Here is a 21,176-nt window from a genome sequence, read left to right on the forward strand (position 1 = left end):
TTACTTTTTTGCTACGGGGTAAAGTGAGACCTAGTCCTTTTTTCGTTACGAAAGTGAAAGAGTGTTTGTAAAAAACGTAAAACCTTAACTAGGCCAATATTGATTTTTCTGGACACTGATTGGAAGATAAAATATGGTTTTCAGAAAGGTGAGTTTTTATTGTGGATATAAAGATATAAAATACTAAGTGATAGGCAACACGTGTGCATGTGCCAAACAGGTTTATTACAATTTTTTCTTCCTATGTTTTACAAAGTATTTAATGTGTGTCTCTCTGGAAGCACAGTCAAAGGCTTATACTTATGTTGTCTTCTTTGAGATACTAATGTTGAGTTTCTAAATCACCATTTTCCCTCAAAACTTCAAAGAAAAAAGGATTCCCCGATAATGTTCACGTGAGCAACAATACAATCAAAAAAGCACTGAAAAATCAGTTTGCTATCCTGCGTAATTTTTCCCACCTTTATTATTTCTGATCGTTTTTCTGCATTTGAGTTGCTCATTTGACCTTTTTATCCAACTTACTTTTTGATTTATTTGACAATTCATAATGGAAGAACTGGCAGCTATCATTGTTTTAAACAAGTTGTTCGATTCTGATTATGAAAAAGCAACTCTGAAAAAAACAACAAGAAATTGGATGAAACAAAAGGGGATATTTCAGACACTTCACATTTTTCAGCAATTATCTACTTCCTTGACTTTTGCAGACTTATTTCTCCTTTCCAATGTTCACAAATTCTTAACTAACTCACCTGGGTTGTCTTTCGTGGAAGCACCTGCACCTTTCGTGGAAACGCTAACTCTCCTAGGATGTCTCTCGTGGAAACACCAACGTCTCTTGTGAATATGCAACCCTCTCAGCAAATCTCGTGGAAACAGCTACATCGCAGTGACTCTCATGGAATTACCTACATCTCAGCAAATCTTGTGGATATGCTTACTACCTGCTATTGCGCAACTCATTTGCCTAACAAAGGAAGCTTGATATCCTTGCCAACGCGTGCTATCAGTGCTTCTACCTTTGGAAGAAAAACGTGGTAACCACGAATAGCCAAATTAGATCACCAAGATAACCTTGAGGCAAACCAAACTGTCAACAATAAATGATAGGGGAACTAGTATACTTTAGCTGCTCCTATTTATTGACTATGTCAACTAAGGTATATAGGCGAGGCAATCTGGACGCCTGGATCAACAAAAATCCTGGGCAACACCTTTAGAGTCTGGAATAAGAAGAACACTAGTGTCCATGCCCTGTGACCACCCCTCACACTGGCTCACCAACTTATATTTGAATAAACATTGGGCTTCTATTAACACTAGAGTACTGGATGCTACATTAAAAGTTAAGCCTCTTAACAGGTATAAGTGCTAGCTTCAGCAACTGCAATTAACATATGGTAAACTGTGGGTTCACCACCGTTTACGTATTTCATAATAATCCAACTAAAAGAGACTATTCCAAATTCAACGAAGATAATTACCTTGCTGATATTAGTGAAATTTCACTAAATAATGTTTTATACAAAAATGACAGATGATATACAGAATTTCACAACCAATTTATGAATATAATAGAAAAACATGCTCCTTTAAAGACCTACTCTAGCCAGGAAAGTAAATGGTTACGGAAACCATGGATCTCAAAAGGTAAATCCATAGAAAATTACATAGAAATTATTTAATAAAGAGAGACCAAATCTGGTTTCACAGGTATAAATTTTATCGTGATTCAGTGAAAACCCTCATTAAACACTTTCTATCAAACCGATTCCAACGCGTGGTGATAAATGGTGAAGAGTCAGACTGGGCTGAAGTGATTAGTGGGGTTCCACAGGGATCTGTGTTAGGACCAATTTTGTTTGTGATTTACATCAATACCATAATACAGGAAGTTCAATACTCGGATATATTCTTATTTGCTGATGATAATAAATTATTTCGTGAAATATTTTCGAGTGAGGACTCTCGCAAACTACAAGAAGATCTAAATAGTATAGTGCAGTGGTCTAATAATACCCTGTTGAAATTTCATCCAGATAAATGTGTTGCAATGAGAATAACTACAAAAAATAGACTATCAGGTCCATGCAATTTCGTTATGAATGGTTCCGCCCTTAGAAATACAAGTTGTGAAGAAGATCTTGGTGTATTAATAGATAACCATCTAACATTTTCAAACCACATTTCATCAAAGGTTAAAAAAGCAAATCAGATTATGGGCTTGATTCGAAGGACATTTGACTATATGGATAATGAAAACTTTGTCTTGTTGTTCACATCTTGTCAGACCACATATTAAGTATGCTAACACAGTATGGTGTACATTCTTGAAAAAGGACATGTTGATTGTGGAAAACGTACAACGTAGAGCTACGAAAATGCTCCCAGGTATGAAGGATTTAACATATGATAAAAGGCTCAGGTTACTGAAACTTCCCTCATTATTCTACAGAAGATATCGAGCAGATATGATTGAGACATTCAAGATAACTAATAATGTTTATGACGAAGCTGTTACTGAGAACTTGTTATTGCCAAAATTGTCTAACACCAGAGGACACGATAAAAAGCTGTAACTTGGATTTGCGAAAGTTCTCATTCACGAATCGTGTAGTGACTTTATGGAATTCTTTACCTGAGGACACAGTGTCATGTAACACAGTAAATCAATTTAAAATGAAGCTAGACAAATTATGGTCTGATAAAGACCAATTATATTATTATGATCTGGATATTACTAATTTCATATATTAGATAGGGAGGAGTGTCTTTGTGAATGGGGTGTTTGAACAATTTTTTTTTTTTTTTTTTTTTTTGAGATTAACCTCACTAATTTCGTTATTATCATACTCTTTTCTTGTTTGTTTGTGTTTGTTTGATTGTTTTGCGATCATTTTTTTTTTTTAATTGCCTTTTTTTCAAATTTTATTTATAATCTAAAGCAAAGTTAAATATTTTACAAATTACATTTTAAAAAGTATTAAAAATTTAAAATCATAGTATTTCATGCCTGGTACACAGATGTATTCGAAATCGCAGTGTAAATGTATTTACTCAAATTGACTGAGAAGCCTCCTTGTTCAATTGCTTTTAGGTAGCTGCTATAAGGTTTATTCAAATCTTATCCATGTTCTTTACCGAGCTTCCATTCTTGTCCAGGGAGTTTATTATTTAATTATTTTTATTTTCTGTTTTTTTTTTGTTTTTTTTTTTGTTTTTTTTTATCTATTTATTATGAGCTGACCCTAGAGGTTGTTGTAACCTGAAATTATTGTCAGAATACACTATACTATACTATACTATTAAAGCTGGTAAAAAATACACTACTTAAGCTACATTCAGAAACATCAAAACAACTCCAAAAAGATTTAGGCAGGAATGAATGAAATTATTCACAAAAAAGTTACAAGAATAGTGAAATCTTTCTCAATGACAATGGTAATATTATAACAGATCAAATAAAAGTAGCAAATAAATTTAATCAATTCTTTGGTGACATTGCTAACAAGTTAGTTGAAAACTACCAAATTCAAATACCAAATTTCAAGATTACTTAAAAAACCCTAATGAACACAGTATATTCCTAAATGAAGCAGAACCAAGTGAAATAGCAAAACTGCTTCTAAATCTGCAGTTATCTATGATATATCCCCTAAGGTACTAAAAATAGGAGCTTATACTTTATGCGTCCCACTGACACAGCTTTCTAATAAATCATTTGAACTTAATCCCGATCCATAAGGCAAATTCTAGGCTAGAAGTAGGCAACTATAGACCAATTTCACTATTACCCCTTATTAGCAAGATACTAGAAAAGGTCATGTATTCCAGACTGATAGAATTCTTTAAACATGAAAAAATACTTTGTAATAGACAATATGGATTTCAAAAAGGTAAATCAACAGAAATGGCAATTCTAGATCTACAATCTATAATCATTGATTCACTGGAGAAAGGAGAAACACTGTGTGGTATATTCTTGGACTTTGCTTAAGCCTTCGATACCGTCAACCACAACATTCTTATTCAAGAACTCGAATACTATGGAATTAGGGGAAGAGCTGGTAATTGGATATCTTCATATCTATGTAACAGCCAACAATGCGTTTCAATCCAAAATAACACTTCTGAATTAATTACAATAGAAATTGGAGTATCACAAGGCAGTGTGCTAGCGCCACTGCTCTTCTTAATTTATGTATAAGTGACATTGTCAAAGTCTCTGACATTATCACTATGTTCTTGTTTGCAGATGACACTAGTATTTTTTACTCAAATAAGAATAGAGTAGAATTGGAATGAATTTTGAATATAGAATTGAACAAGCTATCTGATTGGCTTACAGCTAATAAACTTAGCCTAAATGTAGGAAAATCTACTGTCATAATATTTAGACCAAGGAATGCAAAAAATAACCTGGACTCTAACCTGAAAATACTGATATGCAAATAAAAGAAACTGACTGCGTTAAATATCTCGGTATCTTAATAGACAACAAAATTATATTCACCCAACAGACATGCATAATAAATCAGAATTGAATAGAGGAAACTATCTGCTTGCAAAACTCAGACACTTTGTTCCACACCAGTTACTTAAAAGCTTATACTATGCTCATTTCCATTCATTTTTAGGTTATGGTATCCTAGTATGGAGCACTACTGTACAAGGTTACCTTCAGGATTTAAGCAAAACACAAGAAGGCTGTCAGAATAATGAACTTCTGCAATAAAACTACTATAACAGCTCCTTTATACAAGGAAATGAATATATTACCCAAAGCTACTAATGTAAAATTAGCATCAGGGAAATTGATCTGGAGAATCTCTAACAATTGCGTAGCTGACAAAAAAATGTTTTTCGAACATGGTCTCCTAATTAACAAAAGAGATAAGGAAAAAATTATCAATCCTCATAGAAACACAGAGGTAGCCAAAAGCTTTATAACATATAAAGGAGTAATCAATTGGAATCGTGGCATTCCAAGTACAATAAAAAAAGCAAATTCTCTTGAAACCTTTAAGAAATCTTACAAACAACATCTTCTTGCAACAATTTAAAATAAAAAAAAACCTGAAACCAAATATCATTGTAATCACTCATTTTAACTACTCTGTATTCCTAACATGTTTCTACATTCTAAAACACTACTATACAGATTTTTACTAGAATCAGTCTTTGACCCGTGTCATCACATAACCGCTTTCGCTGCGCCCTGCATGAAAAAAACGGAAAACAAATTGGTACTGAGCTTGTTAAATCTTTCATGATTTTTCTCAGTATCAACAACCTAAATATGTTGTCTTCTTTAAACTATATATTTCTAGTGTATATTTTTCCTATGGAATTGGTCATACGTTTTTATAGTGAAAGTTATATTTCTATAGTTGTTAAATATACTAAATATATTTTATTGTATAAATTTAATATATATATTATATAGTATTTGTAACATGGTTAACGGCTGAAATATATACATTCTACTCTACTCTACTCTATTTTTTAAACAATAGTAAACAGACTCATGAATATTAAAATATTATATGGGATTGTAATGTAGCTCAGGGATTGTACAGTTACAGGATTTTATTAAGAAACATTTTGTATTTATTTAAATTGGGTTGTTTAAATAAAGCTGTTTCTGTCAACAAACAATATATATATATTACATACATATAGATGCATCCTATATCGGTACACATGTGCAGATATAGGATGCATCTAAAATGTCAAACAAATGATGACACAACAAACCATTAATTTACATTACTTCTCCTATTGCATTTATTTATTATCATTGCATTTAAAACATAGCTCATGTATTCAAAAATGTGAAAAGAATTAATGTAAGAAAGCTCTTTGGTATCTACCCCCTATTCAACTATAGTACATATTTTTCATTAAGCTTCAAAATTCAGAAATTAATTTTGTTAAAAAACGGTTTCTGATTCCAGATTATTAAAAGAGAATTAAATCAGGTTTCTAAAACTGGGCTATCTACCTAATCCAGAACCAATGAGTTAATGATGTCACTAAAAACCGTTTAAACTTCATTATTCCTGTAACTGTTTGTCTAAAAGCACATAATTATGTAAATTTTCCTGATTGGATTTTCAGCTGTATATATAAAATGGAAGTATTTGGTATCAAATTTTGTCAATATGCACATGAATTCATGCCAATGTCATCAAGATTTTAGTTTTCACAATGGTAAAAGTGTTTTTGCGGGCGTTTTACCCCCCCCCCCCCCATTCAGTTTTCATATTTCCTTTCTAAAACGCTAAATTATGTATTTATGCCCTTGGAAAATGACAGTTGCAGTAAACTCCACTCTTCACTAACATCTGTTAAACATTTAGATTGTGACAATGCATTTGACAACAATTTCCTATTTGGGTTCATTTAATTTCCTTGATTCACTGTATTGTGAGATTTTCGGACCATTTCTTTGTTTAGTTTGGTAGACCCCCTTTCTTTTTTTTCCAATTATTTACATCAGTGTTTTTAGGTTCTTTGTTTTTAAGTCCTCTCATTTAGATGTCCTCTGTATATTTTACAAGGTATATATTTTAAAAGATTGATTTGTTGATGCAAGTGACCATATCAGTAAGGTCATGCCCAGCATTTTGCTTTCTCAAGATCGAATTGGTTCACAATCTGCTAGCTTGATTGAATAAACTCTTGTAACAAACTGTTTTCGCATGATGTCATGATCCTTAGCTGTCACTGGCCCCAAACATAGCACTTTTGTACATGTTAATGTCTTTGAGAATGTTTTTTTTTATATGAAAATACTATTGTTTGTGGAAAATATTACAGAATTAAGCAAAAGGAGACAAAAGAAAAAAACAAAATTTTCTTCCAATTATGCTATTGGATTGTTAGAGATCTCTCACAAAGCTGGAAAGACTACTGCTTGAAAATGCATAGGAACTATTTTAAACATCAATAAAATTCAGTTCTAAAATTGTAGCACCTGAGTCAATAAAACTGTGACAATATTTTAAGCGTCTGTTCAAACATCTCCGAATCTTCTCAAAGACAATAGGATTCCTAAATCTCATTTTTTGCTGTTACTTTTTTAAATTAAACTTTAAACTATTTGTTATTAAACAAACAAAAAATGTCAATGGGCTGTTACCTATTCTTATGTTATTTTGTTTTGTGGACCAGAAATTTAAAAAAATATTTCTTCTGAGGTTTATTCTATTTTAAAACAGTGTGGCAATTCTGTACAGTCCAATAATCCGGACAACATGCACTTCATAAAAATATATGGGCGAGCTGTATGGTACAGAATTAGTGAAGCTTATCACATTAAAATATGATTCACTGTTGCTTTAGTTACAACTTTATTTCAATTTCTTTTCTCTTTGATTCTTTTTTCGTAGGTGCTATAATATCTTAATTTTAAAGAAAAACTTAGAGGTAAAGTGTTGTGACATTTTCACCTGCTAAGAATATTATTTTTTTAAACATTTTCAATTGAAATAAGGTCAATTATGTAACTGCTTTATATATCACTGAACTTCAATCGAAATGATCTTTTAATAAATATTTTGTGAAAATGCAACGCTGTATATAAAATCCAGCTTTAAGTTTTGCTAAAACTTAATTGTGCTTTTAAAACATTAGTTAATAATAGTTAACTAATAATATAAAATTATGCAATTTAAAAACATGACTATAAAGTGATAAATAAATTCCAAAAATTACTCTTTTGAAAGGGTGTTAACTAATAAAAATTATTTTATATTTGACAGCTTTATAGAATTGATTTGAAATGTAGTGTCTTAATTCTAGTTATAAATACTTTATAACTTTATTCATGTCGATTAGGGAAATAGTATGAACAGGTCGATTAATATTGTATGAACGAAATTGAGTTGTATACATGAATGTATGATAAAATAGAAACGAATCTCCAGAACTGAATGGTGCTTTCACCATTTACAGAGCTGAGAAGCAAAGCAGAGAAGCTTTTCTTTACGTATACTCTGAGAGGGTGTGCATATGTATAGGACATATATTTTAAAGTATTTTATGAGTATATATTTGTGATTCAACGGAAATGATTGTGGCTGGGTAAGTGTGTAACTATATTTCAACCTTCTCTGTGTGTCCTGCAAAATAGTAAACAAAGTAAAATTTAATAGTGAGTTTTAGTATCCTCAAGTGATCTAATTCTTTTAAAACGTTTTGTGAAAGTTAATAGCAACATTAAGTATAATTTGATAGGTAAATATGTTTTAGTAACTAAATGTTAGATAAAATGCAATTCTAGATTTAAAATAAAATTTGGAAGACATCACAGTAGCTTTTGAAGACATCACAGTATAAACTGGACCTTAGGTATCCTGCAAGAACTATACTCATAGCTTGATAACTTAACCTCATACAAAGCATCTCAATAAGAACTGTATTTACTTATTGAATAGCAAGCTTGTCAGAGAAAATACTTTTAAAGTTGTTTTGAATTATCTTCTATTGAATTTATAACAAAGGGTATTCTAAACATCACAAGTAATCATATTTTTTAACCTAGTAACTCTCATTAAATTAATTAACATTATTAAAATGTAATTGCTAATAACACACTACCTAACAAGTTATGTCCAAGCTGTTTTTTATAATTATGTATGAACAAAAACTATGAATTTGTAATAAACATGATTTCGAATCACAATCATACGTAAGTTGTTTTTATTCACTGCAAAACTTGTTTTTAAAATTTACTTTGTACAGGAAAAACGTTGATTTTGTTACTTTTATAGTATATATTTATTGTAATGATTTAATAGTTTGGTTGTTGCATAAAATTCTAGTAGCAACAGTCTTTTATTGTTTGCTTCTAAATTAGTTTGTTTACAGAAGCAAATAAAATTTTTATGTTTTTTTCTTTGTAATTTAGTTTGTCCATATCTTAGGCTCTAACAACAAAGTTGTCATGACTATTCTTTTTGTGAATCTAAAAACATAAGAAATGTCACTCCATTACATGTGCAAGAGCTCGTCTTCCCTAAATTTAGTTTTAAGCTGTTTTTAAGATTCACAACTTATAAAACTTTTATAAGCATCTATTTCAGTGATAAATTATTTAAACATGACTACAACTCATTCTCATAATTTTAATTCACTCTTTAATTCAACAATTGTTTATCTTCTATTAGTGTGGTGTATTAACAACATTTACTGCTTTTATGTGTAACATAAAAAACTCTTTAAGCTTTTTACGTAATGTGATTTGTGCATGACTTGAGATTTTTTATCATGCATGTAAAAAATTTAAAATGTGCTTATGGTGCCATTGCTGCTTTTATTCCTAATAAGATTGTTTATTTTTTTATTGGTTCAGAAATGCAAGTAAAAAAATAAAAAAGCAAACAAACAAATAAATAAATAAATAGTAAATAAATATATGTAAATAAATAAAAACTTTGAACTCTAAAAGACTGAAAGTTTAAAATCCACATGCAACAGATCTTGTTTACATTCTTAGTCCTTAAAAGAAACTATCTTTTTATAGCTAGAAAAGCTACCTTGATATCAAGAAATAGAATGTTAAACTTGCAAAGAATGACAGAAAATGAATCTAGCAGTAATCAAGTTAATTCTATCAGAAAAGTGAATTTATAAAATAGGATTTCGTTTATATTTAAGTTATGTTTGCATTGAACAAAATAATTGTTTAATAAATATAATTTAAATTTTGGAAATTCTTTTTATATCTTTATCATTATATAATTGTTAAAAAATACCTCACCCTTAGAAGATGTAGACGATTTTCTAACAAAGTTAAGATTTGCTTAACATATAAAACACTAAACTTTCCAAATTTTTTTTTAAATTTTTTTTGAAAAAAGCTAAGTACAGGCTAGAATTTTTTTGTTTGTTCTAAAATTTTTGGCCTAAATTAAAGCATTCATGCCCTTAAAATTTGCAAATTTCAAGTTTGATCTAATTTGAGTTATTTCTCAGCATATTCTTGATCAGCCTTTAACAAAAATTTATAATCTAAATTTAACGCAATGCTGAAAATTCTTTATACCATAGACAACAGAATCATGAGCCACCAAAAGGCATGGATCCTGCATTTCGTGGTATCAATGCAAAAGCAGGACTGACAGTGTGGAGAGTTGAGGTGAGAATATTTTCTTTCTTTGGATAAAATTTGTTCTTTTTAAAATTCATATGCTTGTTCATATTCCCCAATTCTTGTTCTGTTATTTTCTTTTTTTCTCTTTCTTTACTATAAATGAATAAACAAATCAATCAATAGATGAATGAATAAATGTGCAAACGAAGAAATAAAAACTTCTTGTTCCTTAAATATTGTTATCACTTTTTCACTTTATGTTAAAATTTAATTTCTAGAATTTTGGACTTAATAAGCTACCCGAAGCACAATACGGTCAGTTTCATGATGGCGATTCCTACCTTGTCTTGCAGGTATACTCGAATTATTAAATCAAGTGTGAATATATTTTACTCATGTTAAATAAATCATAGATTAAATCATGGATTAGATGTAAACATAGATAAATGTCGAATAATTACATGATGCAAAAAATTTTTTTCTTGTATGCACTTGCTTTAATTTGAAGATGACCTGATAATATAAGTTTGCACAAATTTATTATTTTAAAGGCTGAAGGGAGACAGAGTCCATACAACTACCATGTTCATTTTTGGCTTGGAAAGAAAACATCTCAGGTGACACAATAACATTCATATTTTATATAACTGCAACTCCTGTAAGATACCGATCATTAATGTCCCAAATTTATCAATATTTTTTTGTTCTTAAAATAAACCACTTGTAACTATGCAGGCTGAATTAAAGGATTTCGAACTGACTAATTTGAAGACAACCTTATAAACAATATAAGACCAGCCCATATTTCCATTATGAGTCATTCTACTTATACTTACCGTCAAACACCAAAATTAGAAGTTCTGTCAATTGCTTAACCAACCTTTTTATTGTTCACATGACAACAATTTTTAATTTTTTGTAACTTTGGTCTTGAGTTATGAGATCTAAAAGAAGATAACCATTTTTTATTAATGAGTGTGTTTTCTTATTATTTATTTATCAATGGTATTACTAAAGATCTGTTTCCATGTAAAAGGGGAACATAGTTTTACATGATTTCACATGGTTACATTTCCCCATTCCATATTCCATACTGTTACTTAAAATTAATGAAGATTTTGTTTAGTAAAAATCTCCCGACCTTTATTTCTATAAAAACCTTCCAACCTAAACTACATTAGTGTAAACTGCAAATGGGAACAATGATAACCTCTGGGGAAAATTCCAACTTTTAATTGTTTTTAAAAAGGTTAGGTTAGCTTTGGTAACCCGTTATTTTATTTTAAACAGGATGAAGCTGGCACTGCAGCATTAAAAGCTGTTGAATTAGATGACGTTCTTGGTGGTGCTCCAACTCAATACAGAGAGGTAAAATAGAAGGCATATTTTAATTTTCATAATGACCAACCAGTAGCCTTGTGGTAGAGCATTCGCTTCTAGTGCAGGAGGTCTTGAGCCAAGTCATGCCAGAGAATATAAAGTTAATCTATCTTTTTGCTTAGCGTTCAGCATGAGAATAGGAGAATAGTTATCTAGTAGGTTGTCTAGTTGAGCGATTGATGTGGTTGCACGACTTTTGCAGCCCACATAGAGCTTTAAATGCACTAGGATCCCCTTCAGTTTAACAATGATTGAAAGCTATATGGAGACTCAAGTCAGTTAATAAGATTAGTCATGGAAGAATATGATATAAATAAATTCGCAATTTTTGAGTGTAAGAGAAAAAAATTAATTTCTTTTCTATCTAATAAGGCGTTCTTAAATTTAATTTTTTTTAACAAAAAAATTGTTGTGGAACTCTGAAATCATTAGGGCTTTGAATGCAACAATACTGGTACCAACATAACATTTCCTGTAGTCGAATTCTAAGTTTATTATAAAATTCCTATAAATGTCTTAAAATTCTCATAAAGTGTATCACATGAATAAGATAGTTAGGGTATTCAAGTACTTTCGCTCAACGTAGACATTACTTAGACAATACTTTTTCTGGAGAGCATATTTTTATATAATGTTTGCTTATATCTTAAGATTCAACATCATGAAAGCAGAAGATTTGTCTCGTATTTTCCAAAAGGTCTCAAGTAAGTTAGGTTTTTGTTAATGCTTAACTAATAATCTCATGTGTTAGTTTTCGTTTGGTCTTGTGTTGACAAATTATGTTCAGTGAGGTCAGATTTCCTTCCTGAAGACTTGGAAAGATTTTTTTTTGTAATAAAACCAATGTCTGATGAATTAATATGTTGAATACTCTCTATTTAAATCTTTAGCTGATGTTATAAAGTAGACTATGAGAATTTTTTCAAAGATTGGTTTGTTGTGATTAATGTTTATTTTTGTAGATACGCTGAGGGTGGTGTAAGAAGTGGTTTTAAGAAAGTCGAAAAACAATCTAGAAAACGATTGCTGCAAGTAAAAGGGAGAAAAAGACCAAGAGTTTTTGAGGTATTTGTTGTTGTTATTGTTGTTATTGTTGTTATTGTGGTCGTTAAACGAACTTTGGAATGTATTGCTATTAGTGTTAATCCAGGACAAATAGTCCTTCGGTGTTGACGTCATAAAGAAATGTTTTTCAATTAGAACTCGAAATTGAAAGAACTTATATAATCATTTTCTTTCCCTTTTTAACGTTTAGGATCATGTTGTTTGAAATTTTTAAGTAAAAGGTTTTAAAAAATGAAAGTACACGTTGAATTTGAGAGAGATGTTTATTGAAGCTTTATATTTCACCACCTTTTAGACAGAATTGTAATATTTATATGAAATTGCTTTTTAGGTTCCCTTGCATTCTGATTCATTAAACAGAGGTGATGTGTTTATTCTTGACAATGGTGCGAAAATTTGGGTGTGGTGTGGAGCAGAAAGTAACCGTGCTGAACGAAGAAAGGTATGCACATGCTGTGAAAGCTCTATTTTAGCTTTATAGAAGTACCAAATAAAGTCACAGCCTTTTCAATTCGATTTTTCACAACTGCAAAAAAATTTATATTTTTATTTGCTTTTTTTCTTAATACGGCAATTTTTGACGCTGACGTAAAATTAGAAATAGCTGTATTTATGTACCTTATCATGCGTTGGAAATCATGCATAAATAAGCGTGAAGAATTATCTTCCCTTAAAGGCCTATCTCCATTAGATGATATTTATTACGATCAACGGAAAGTGAAGAAACACATCTCAATGAAATTACATTTTAGAACGATTTTTTCAAATTCAAGATGACTGAGTTAACATGCGTTACATGTTTTTACTTCGAAGAAGACTGCTATTACATTATTAATATTTTTTATAATTCATATTAATATGGGGGGGGGGTTCACATTAGAATTATAAAAGCATGCTATAAATTTAAAGCGTGCTTAATAATGTGAACGCATTTTTGCTTTATTAAAATGCCTTTCAAATTATGTTTACTTGCTTTAACATGCTTCAAATAAAGCAAAAATTAAGAGTGCTTCGAGGCACTCTTTATTTTTGCCTTAGCTGCTATAAGTGCATAAAACAATAGAATAAAAATTATGCACAAATATTTGAGTATTAAAAGTGAGGATTTTGAGCGGGTATTATGAAAGTGAAAGTTCATTCGTATGTGAGAAAAACAACAACATGATCGTTTTATTTAAATTTTTTTTACAACTCTCGCTTTGATGTTACCGGCAACTTGCTTTAGTCAAAGCATGCTTTATTTTAATACTAAGCATGCTTTATTCTAGTGTGACCCCCCCTATTTGCTTGATTTGTACTAAGAAGTTGCAGAACTAATTCTGATAACACAACACGACTATACCCTTCGGCTGCCATCTTTAAATTATTCTTAAAACATTTTGCTATTTGATTTTTTTCTACCTTTTGTATTGGGATAAAACTTGACGATCGCTTATTCCTTAAAGAGCAGTAGAAACCATTCCTACTTTTCGGCAGCCGATTTTTTTCTTTTTTGCATGTGTCGTCACGAAATATTTAACGATCGTCGTGACAATCATGTAGTGGAGATCCTCCTTAAATGTGTGTTATTTTTATTTTTTAAAAACCTATATAAATGTGACTTGAATCCTGAGAATATGAGAAAGTGATACCTCCATTGGGGTGTACTATATGCTGTGACCAATAGTGAATATAGTTTATAAGCGCATAAAAAGTTGTTTGTTTTTGTTTTTACAATGCTCTCATGTTTACCTTGTAGGCAACAGAGATTGCACGTGCTTTACGTGATAATGACAGAGCGGGAAAATCACATGTTATGGTTGTCGGTAGGTACTGCATGTAATTCTCACATAGCTCAATCCTTCTATTGTGGTTGAAGATGAGTATAAAGAGTGTTTTTAAAACTTGTGATTCGTTATATAGATGATGATCCGATGGCGCGACCACAGAAGGACAATAAGAATGACAGCCTGTCGTTATTCTATAGTGACCTAGGGTCATATGGACGAATTAAACCAGCAGGCGAGCGAGGATCTGATGAAAGAGTTGAACGTGAAAAGATGGGAAATACAACGCTACACAGGTAAACACTAAAAACTCAAGTCAATGAAATGTTTACTGTATGTATTCTGTGTTTTGAAATCAATAAATAAATGCTTCATCACTCATGCTAGTATGCAAATGCCTCTAAAATTGTCAGAGGTGAATATTTTAAGCCTGTTCAACTTATTTGTGATTTGTTAGAAGTAGGAATACCAATAAGTAAATAATTTTTTTTTTAGATTTGCCCCATAGATTTTCCTTAACTTTACGTTTTACACCCCAAATAGTGGAAAAGTTTAAAAATTCCTCACCCTCGATAACACTTCATATATCAAAAAACATGTGATAACTTTAAAATGTATTTTACTGTTGTTAAGACCATGTGATTTACGTGATAACTGGTGGAATGGTTCTTTTTTTTCAGAGTATCAGATTCCAGTGGGCAAATGAGAGTCACTGAAATCGCCACTGGCAATCTTAAGTACGAAATGTTGGATACAGCTGATACTTTCATTCTCGACCAAGGTGGCACGGCGTTGTATGTTTGGGTTGGTAAGAAGTCAACAAAAGAGGAGAAGTTGCAGGGTATGAAAGTAGCTGTTAATTTCCTGCGCAGTAAGAAGTATCCTGACTACACACAGGTTACCATGGTAAAGCAAGGATCTGAGCTTTCTTTGTTCAAACAATGCTTCGTTAACTGGCCACAAGCGGTGATGAACTTTCAAAATAAAACCTATCATGCCGGTCGAGGGATTGGTGAGTATTTTCTATGTAGTTGTGGGCAAAACCGCCCCACAATTCCACCGTCATAACTCCTGTGATTAGGTTCTTATGAAAAGTGCTTACGTTTTGTAAAGAGGATGAACTGGGTTACAAAACAGACCAAATATGTAGGTCCTTGCCTTAGCCACCAATTGCAACTCAATATTTAAAATAAAGCTAAATATTTTTTGACCAAAAAAGACCTTTCAAAAACATGTGTGAATTCTTTGAATTGGGTATATCCTAGCTATTACATAATTTTTGTTGTTGCTGTTGTTGCTGTTGATCCTTGTTTGTTTTTTATTTTTTATTGTTTTTGACCAAATCCCAAACATTAACTTAATAACAATAATTTTTAGCTCAAGTTCAACAAACAAAGTTTGACGCAGCAACCCTTCATCAGCGACAAAAACGTCAAGATGAGAAGATGTTTGATGATGGAAATGGAAAAATTGATATATGGCGCGTTGAAAACTTCAAATTGGTTCCACAACCTAAAGAGATGTTGGGAACTTTCTTTGGTGGAGATTGTTACGTTATTCTCTACACTTACCAGAAGAACAAGAAGGAGATGTATCTTATATATTACTGGCTGGTATGTTTATTTTTGCAATTTATTCTCCACAATGAAGTTTCAAAACAATGCTAATTATTTCGCAAATATTTGATGTTGGGGGTGAATTCAATGCATAGAGGTTTAAGAAGAATAAAAGCAAATGAGACTATATTTCTCGTTTGTTGTTTCAACTTTTTTTTTGTTGTATCCAAGGGGTTCGAACAGTTTGTTTCTAAGTAACATTTACGAAACTGAGTGGATATTAGTTAAGAATTTGACTTTTGAAGTGAGGGGACAGAAAAAATACCACCCTAACACTGCCTAGCCATTCTTTTTAGGAAACTGAATTTTTTTACAAAGACTTCTTTTCCCTCTGTAAACCTAATGAGCACCAGATATTGTCTTCATAGAATCATATAAAACGTCATGACTATTCTGTATAGGGCTTAGACAGCACTGCAGATGAACAAGGGACTGCAGCCGCAATGACGGTAAAGATGGATGACAGTTTGGGAGGGGCTGCTGTACAGGTTAGTATTTTTGATATTTTTGCGAAAGTCATGTATCTGCTTTGCGTCTGCTTATGGTCTTATATTGACATTGCAATATGGCGACACACAGATGGAAAATGAAAAACTCTAGCTGTCCCTCGATAAAATGGATTTAAACTTTTTTTTGTTTATAGACTTTTTATTTTTCGGGTTAACTTTTTATAACCAAAACTTGAATTTGAATTATTTTGAAACAGGAATATTTTTAGTAACATTGTTTTGTTTTTTTTTGTATTTCCGATATATTTTCACAAAATAAGGAAATAATTACGCTCTTAAAAAGGCGGGGAAAAAATCAGTATATCGTATTTTTTAAAATTCTTTTTAAAAGGCAACAAACTGGAAATGGTTACTTACTGAATATAGTTTTTTTTAGATTCGCGTAGTTCAAGGTAAAGAACCTGAACATTTTTTGAAAATATTTAAAGGAAAGATGATTGTTTACAGGGTAAGACCTCTTTCTTCTTGTTTTTTACTGTTCTAAACAATTTCCGAACATTTATAACCGAATCAATACCAACAAAATTGGTAATTTTAAACTTCATCATTTTCTGATTTTTATAAAATGCGATACTTCCCAGGGTGGAAAATCGAGCGGATTTCGTGGACATCAAGCGGAAGTACAACAAAGTGGAATACCTCGCTTGTTTCAAGTTCGAGGAATGGGTGCTGACAAAAAGAAGGCTCTCGAGGTAACAAAAATAGATTGTATTTATGAGTTATCCTTTATCTATTTGTATGACTTCTTTGATATTCGTTAGCGCTGTTTGATTTACACTAATACTCTGGTTCGATATTTAGATATTCTATATCCGCCATAGTGTCTTCTTTTTTACTAGTAGGAAAAACCCCAGCATATGCGTTTTTCTTAAGTTTGTCTTAATTAAACCTGATTTTATCTTTCAACATTTCATATTTTTTTAGGTAGAAGCAGTTGCTGCGTCACTTAACTCCAACGATGTTTTTGTCTTGCTTACACCACGCGAAGGATTTCTGTGGTACGGTAAAGGGTGTAGCGGTGACGAGAGAGAGTTGGGTAAAGAGTTGGCCGCACGCATTGCACCACGATTTGCAGAAGATTTCACAAAAGTTTTAGAAAATAAAGAGCCCGCTGAATTCTGGGATTTGCTTGGCGGACCAGGAGAATACTCAAGCGGACACTATTTTGAGGTATGTAAAAGTTTTGACTTAGCCAAATTCACTTTATTGGAGATTTCCTTGATCTCGATGCTTGCATAATCAAGAGTGTCAATTTGAAAGTGTTATAAAAGATATTTAGTGAGTGAGAAATTTCTCAGAATCTTAACAGCAAATGGAAATTTTTCAGACTTTGTATTATCCGTAGTGCGATGTTTCCATACGAGGCCTTTCGTCAGAGCAGATTGCTAAAAAGCATCCTCGATGTAAAATGATATAACATCTTTTATTTTCCTTTTTCAGCAAGAGATACCAGAATACCCACCCCGTCTCTTTTTATGTTCGAATGCATCTGGAAGATTCGAAGTGGAGGAGATCTTTAATTTCACCCAATCAGATATGGAGTATGACGACATCATGTTATTAGATACGCATGATAGCATATTCATATGGGTCGGAAAAGATTCCAATACGGTTGAAAAGAAGGAAGCAATGCGCACAGCCATTGTAAGTACATTTTATGTGTTCTCACTTGCAGATGGTTTTATTGAGACTATCACACTAACTTTGTTGGTCCTAAGTGGGCATCTTAAGGTTACAAACATAAAGGGTGGTAAAATATTAGGGCCCGTGAAAAATTTTAGACTGCAAAGTTTGGGCCAATGAAGCAAGTTCTCGGAGAGATTACCAATATCACATCCATTTTAGAGGACTCATAAATGAGCATTGCGTATGATTCTATGTGTAATGTTTAGGAATATGTTAAATCGGATCCAGCAGGGCGAGATCCTGACAGAGTACAAATCATGGTAGTGAAACAAGGATTCGAACCTCCACAAATGACTGGATGCTTTCCTTCTTGGGATGACAATGTATTTGCTGTGAGTTGTTGTCATGTTTTCGTATTTTTCTTTCCTATTTTTTCTGAAGTAAATAAAAACACCATTGTCTCGAATAGGCGAGACTATAGATTTTCGGTGTTTTAATACGTTTTTCTTTGTATTTATAGCATGGGAAAAGCTACGAAGAACTAAAACGCGAGTTAAACGACGAAAACGCGGGTGTAACTTTCGTGCAAGAGGAATTAAGCAAGTTTTCCTTTGATCGGAAGTATCCATTGAAGGTTTTACAGCAAGAAGAAGTCCCAGAAGGTGTCGACCCGACGAGAAAAGAGGTAAATGTTTAAAAAGCTCTATGTGGGAGCGTTTGAAAAACTCCGTCTGTGCGTACAAAAATTTACACTCAACTTCAAGGAAGCCTTCGATTGTTTATAACAGGTGCATCTTTTTACAACGAGCTTCCTGTAAGTAACACAATTCAGTGAGATTTTGTTAAAATACTTTACTATATTTTTATTGTTTTTTTAGTACTATTTAAGTCCTGAAGAATTTCACGAAGTGTTCGGCATGTCTTTAAATCAGTACGAAGGTATACCACAATGGAAGAAAGACATTCTGAAGAAGAAATTTTCATTGTTTTAATTTATTATCCACGCACACTAGATCTTTGCTAGAATGTTTCTCAATTAGTATATTTATTTGATTTTGCCTCGATTAATAATCATTCTGTTTTGATCAATAATTTGTGTTGATGTCGACCGAAATGTTTCAGGCTGCCATTGTGTGTGCCCGTACTGCAACGTCTTACTTGCGTACAGACACACAGAATTGCATGCTGTTTGGTGCAACCATAATCGTCCATGGTCATACTTCCCTTTAATTATGTTATCATAAACTCACTTTGTTTTCTTTTGAATAGCTGTATATTTCTTTTTCATGTACATATACATTATAGTAAGCATCTATTTAGTTAATGCACATTTCACCTGTTTATCTCCACAATAATTACCAGCTGTGTATTTATTATCTCCGTAATGTTTGTGGTAGTGGTATTTATTTATCTCCCTTATATTATTATTATAATTCTAGGTAGTATTTTTTGTGTAAACAGCGCCTTAAAAAAGTGCGTATTTTTTATTGGTCTACTTGAATTGTTATTATTACGAAATAGATTTCATTAAATTTGATGTTGTCTATTATGATTTATTCTATTTTGCGAATTACATATTTTTGTGAAGCAACAACCTTTCTTAAGAAGAGCCAGTCATATTGATCACCGTGAAAAAAGATGCATTTATTATTTATGTATGACAAGATGCGGTACGTATGCTACACTAAGTAGATTTTTTAGGCTCGTTTTACGCTAAGTGATTTTCTTTAAAAAAACTGCTTCATGCGGTACGTATGCTACACTAAGTAGATTTTTTAGGCTCGTTCTACGCTAAGTGATTTTCTTTAAAAAAACTGCTTCTGTAAACAGGAAGTTTTAATCATATTTTTCTTTGGTCCCTAGAGGATCTCGAAAAAAGCATCTCGTGATATTACTTTACTGCGAAAACTACAGTGCTAAGGAGTTAATATTAAATATTGAAGAAGAAATCTTAAAACCTCTAATGACGGTCCGCAACTCTTTTATATATAAACTACGATTGTAATTGGGAACGAAACAAAAAGGATTGGGAACGAAACAAAAAGGATTGGGAACGAAAAAAAAAAGGATTGGAAATAAGTGACATTGGAAATATAAAATGGTTTTTGGGACCAAAGTATTAGTCATTATTCCAAGCTCCAACAAAGGTAGAGCAAATGAATACAGAAAGGTTATAATTTATTAGACATTTCTTTGCAGCAGAAAGAAAGCATATTCGAAGCAGGCAAGGAAATGTGGAAAAATGTTGTTTTGTTAGGAGCCAGCTAAAATTAAGGAATCTGGACCATAATTCAGTAGCACATTTTAAATAACTCTACCATCATTAAGCTAGATATAAAACAACCTTGTTTGAAGGGCATTTTATCTACTCCATAACGGTTAAGGGGCTCTGGAAGGAGGATGGGAAATAAAGATTGATAAAGATGTTTTGATGGCCTTACTTATGTGTCATATTGTCATTTAATCTAAAATAATAGTTAACCTTCGAACTTAAAGTTCGAAGGTTAACTATTAAAGCCACCTGGTTAATGTTTATTCTTGAGCTTTAAATCTCTCCAGAATTTATGGTGAAGTCATTCAAGTGCTTTAAGGGAACGGCCGACAAGCGTCTAGTTGTAAGTGACGAAAAAGAGAGAAATTAGACATGGAAAAATACATATACATAAAGTTACCTTTAAATAAATTTTACAAATATCCCTTTTTTAAAACATTCCTTTATCATCGCACCAAAAAGGACTACTATTCCGACTATTGTGCTGTAGGCTCGATTCCAGTCCCGAAACAAACAAAATAAAAACGCAAGAGAATTTCTTAATGTTTATATGGTATCAGATATTTGAGCACACCAAGCATTTTTGTAATCATGTGTGTAATGGCACGGTGTGAGACAGTAATCCGCTTCCACTAATTCACCGACGAAACGAGCGTTCGGGCCAGTCCATCCCCACCAGCATTTGCATTTACCTACAAGAACAAAAAATGATTGATAAATGATAATTTCTGCATTATTCAGGTTGATCATGTCAGGGGATCCTTAATAACATTTTATCATCCTCGTTCCAAGAACTCTTTTTTTTTGCTTTTTTATATTAGGCAATATCAAAAAACGAAA

The 21,176-nt window shown here is 31.9% G+C and overlaps 1 protein-coding gene across 3 annotated transcripts; it reads left to right on the plus strand.

Annotated features, from left to right (window-relative positions):
* Positions 1-19,601, plus strand: LOC130640764 (advillin-like). Of its 3 annotated transcripts, none has more exons than XM_057447306.1 (20): positions 1-148; positions 10,060-10,147; positions 10,381-10,455; positions 10,654-10,719; positions 11,393-11,470; positions 12,134-12,186; positions 12,445-12,547; positions 12,879-12,989; positions 14,286-14,352; positions 14,450-14,609; positions 14,994-15,325; positions 15,691-15,926; positions 16,331-16,417; positions 16,815-16,886; positions 17,020-17,130; positions 17,363-17,608; positions 17,879-18,082; positions 18,331-18,456; positions 18,585-18,749; positions 18,943-19,601. In XM_057447306.1, exons 2-20 carry the CDS (start codon positions 10,088-10,090, stop codon positions 19,054-19,056), a joined length of 2,466 nt encoding a protein of 821 aa, XP_057303289.1. In that variant the 5' UTR covers positions 1-148; positions 10,060-10,087; the 3' UTR covers positions 19,057-19,601. The 3 variants fall into 3 exon arrangements, with proteins under 3 accessions (XP_057303289.1, XP_057303288.1, XP_057303287.1); XM_057447305.1 differs by lacking the exon at positions 1-148 and adding an exon at positions 7,941-8,091; XM_057447304.1 differs by lacking the exon at positions 1-148 and adding an exon at positions 8,653-8,698.
* Positions 19,602-21,176: the final 1,575 nt, after the last annotated feature.

The sequence above is a fragment of the Hydractinia symbiolongicarpus genome, chromosome 4 (genome assembly GCF_029227915.1).
Source record: "Hydractinia symbiolongicarpus strain clone_291-10 chromosome 4, HSymV2.1, whole genome shotgun sequence".
NCBI classification, from domain to species: domain Eukaryota; kingdom Metazoa; phylum Cnidaria; class Hydrozoa; order Anthoathecata; family Hydractiniidae; genus Hydractinia; species Hydractinia symbiolongicarpus.

Excerpts from the sequence above, each read along its gene's own strand:
- LOC130640764 (XM_057447304.1), top strand. The coding sequence starts at position 8,676 with ATGATTTCGAATCACAATCATAC. Across the intron at positions 11,471-12,133 it reads CTCCAACTCAATACAGAGAG|ATTCAACATCATGAAAGCAG; the intron begins GTAAAATAGAAG and ends TTATATCTTAAG. Across the intron at positions 15,326-15,690 it reads TCATGCCGGTCGAGGGATTG|CTCAAGTTCAACAAACAAAG; the intron begins GTGAGTATTTTC and ends AATAATTTTTAG.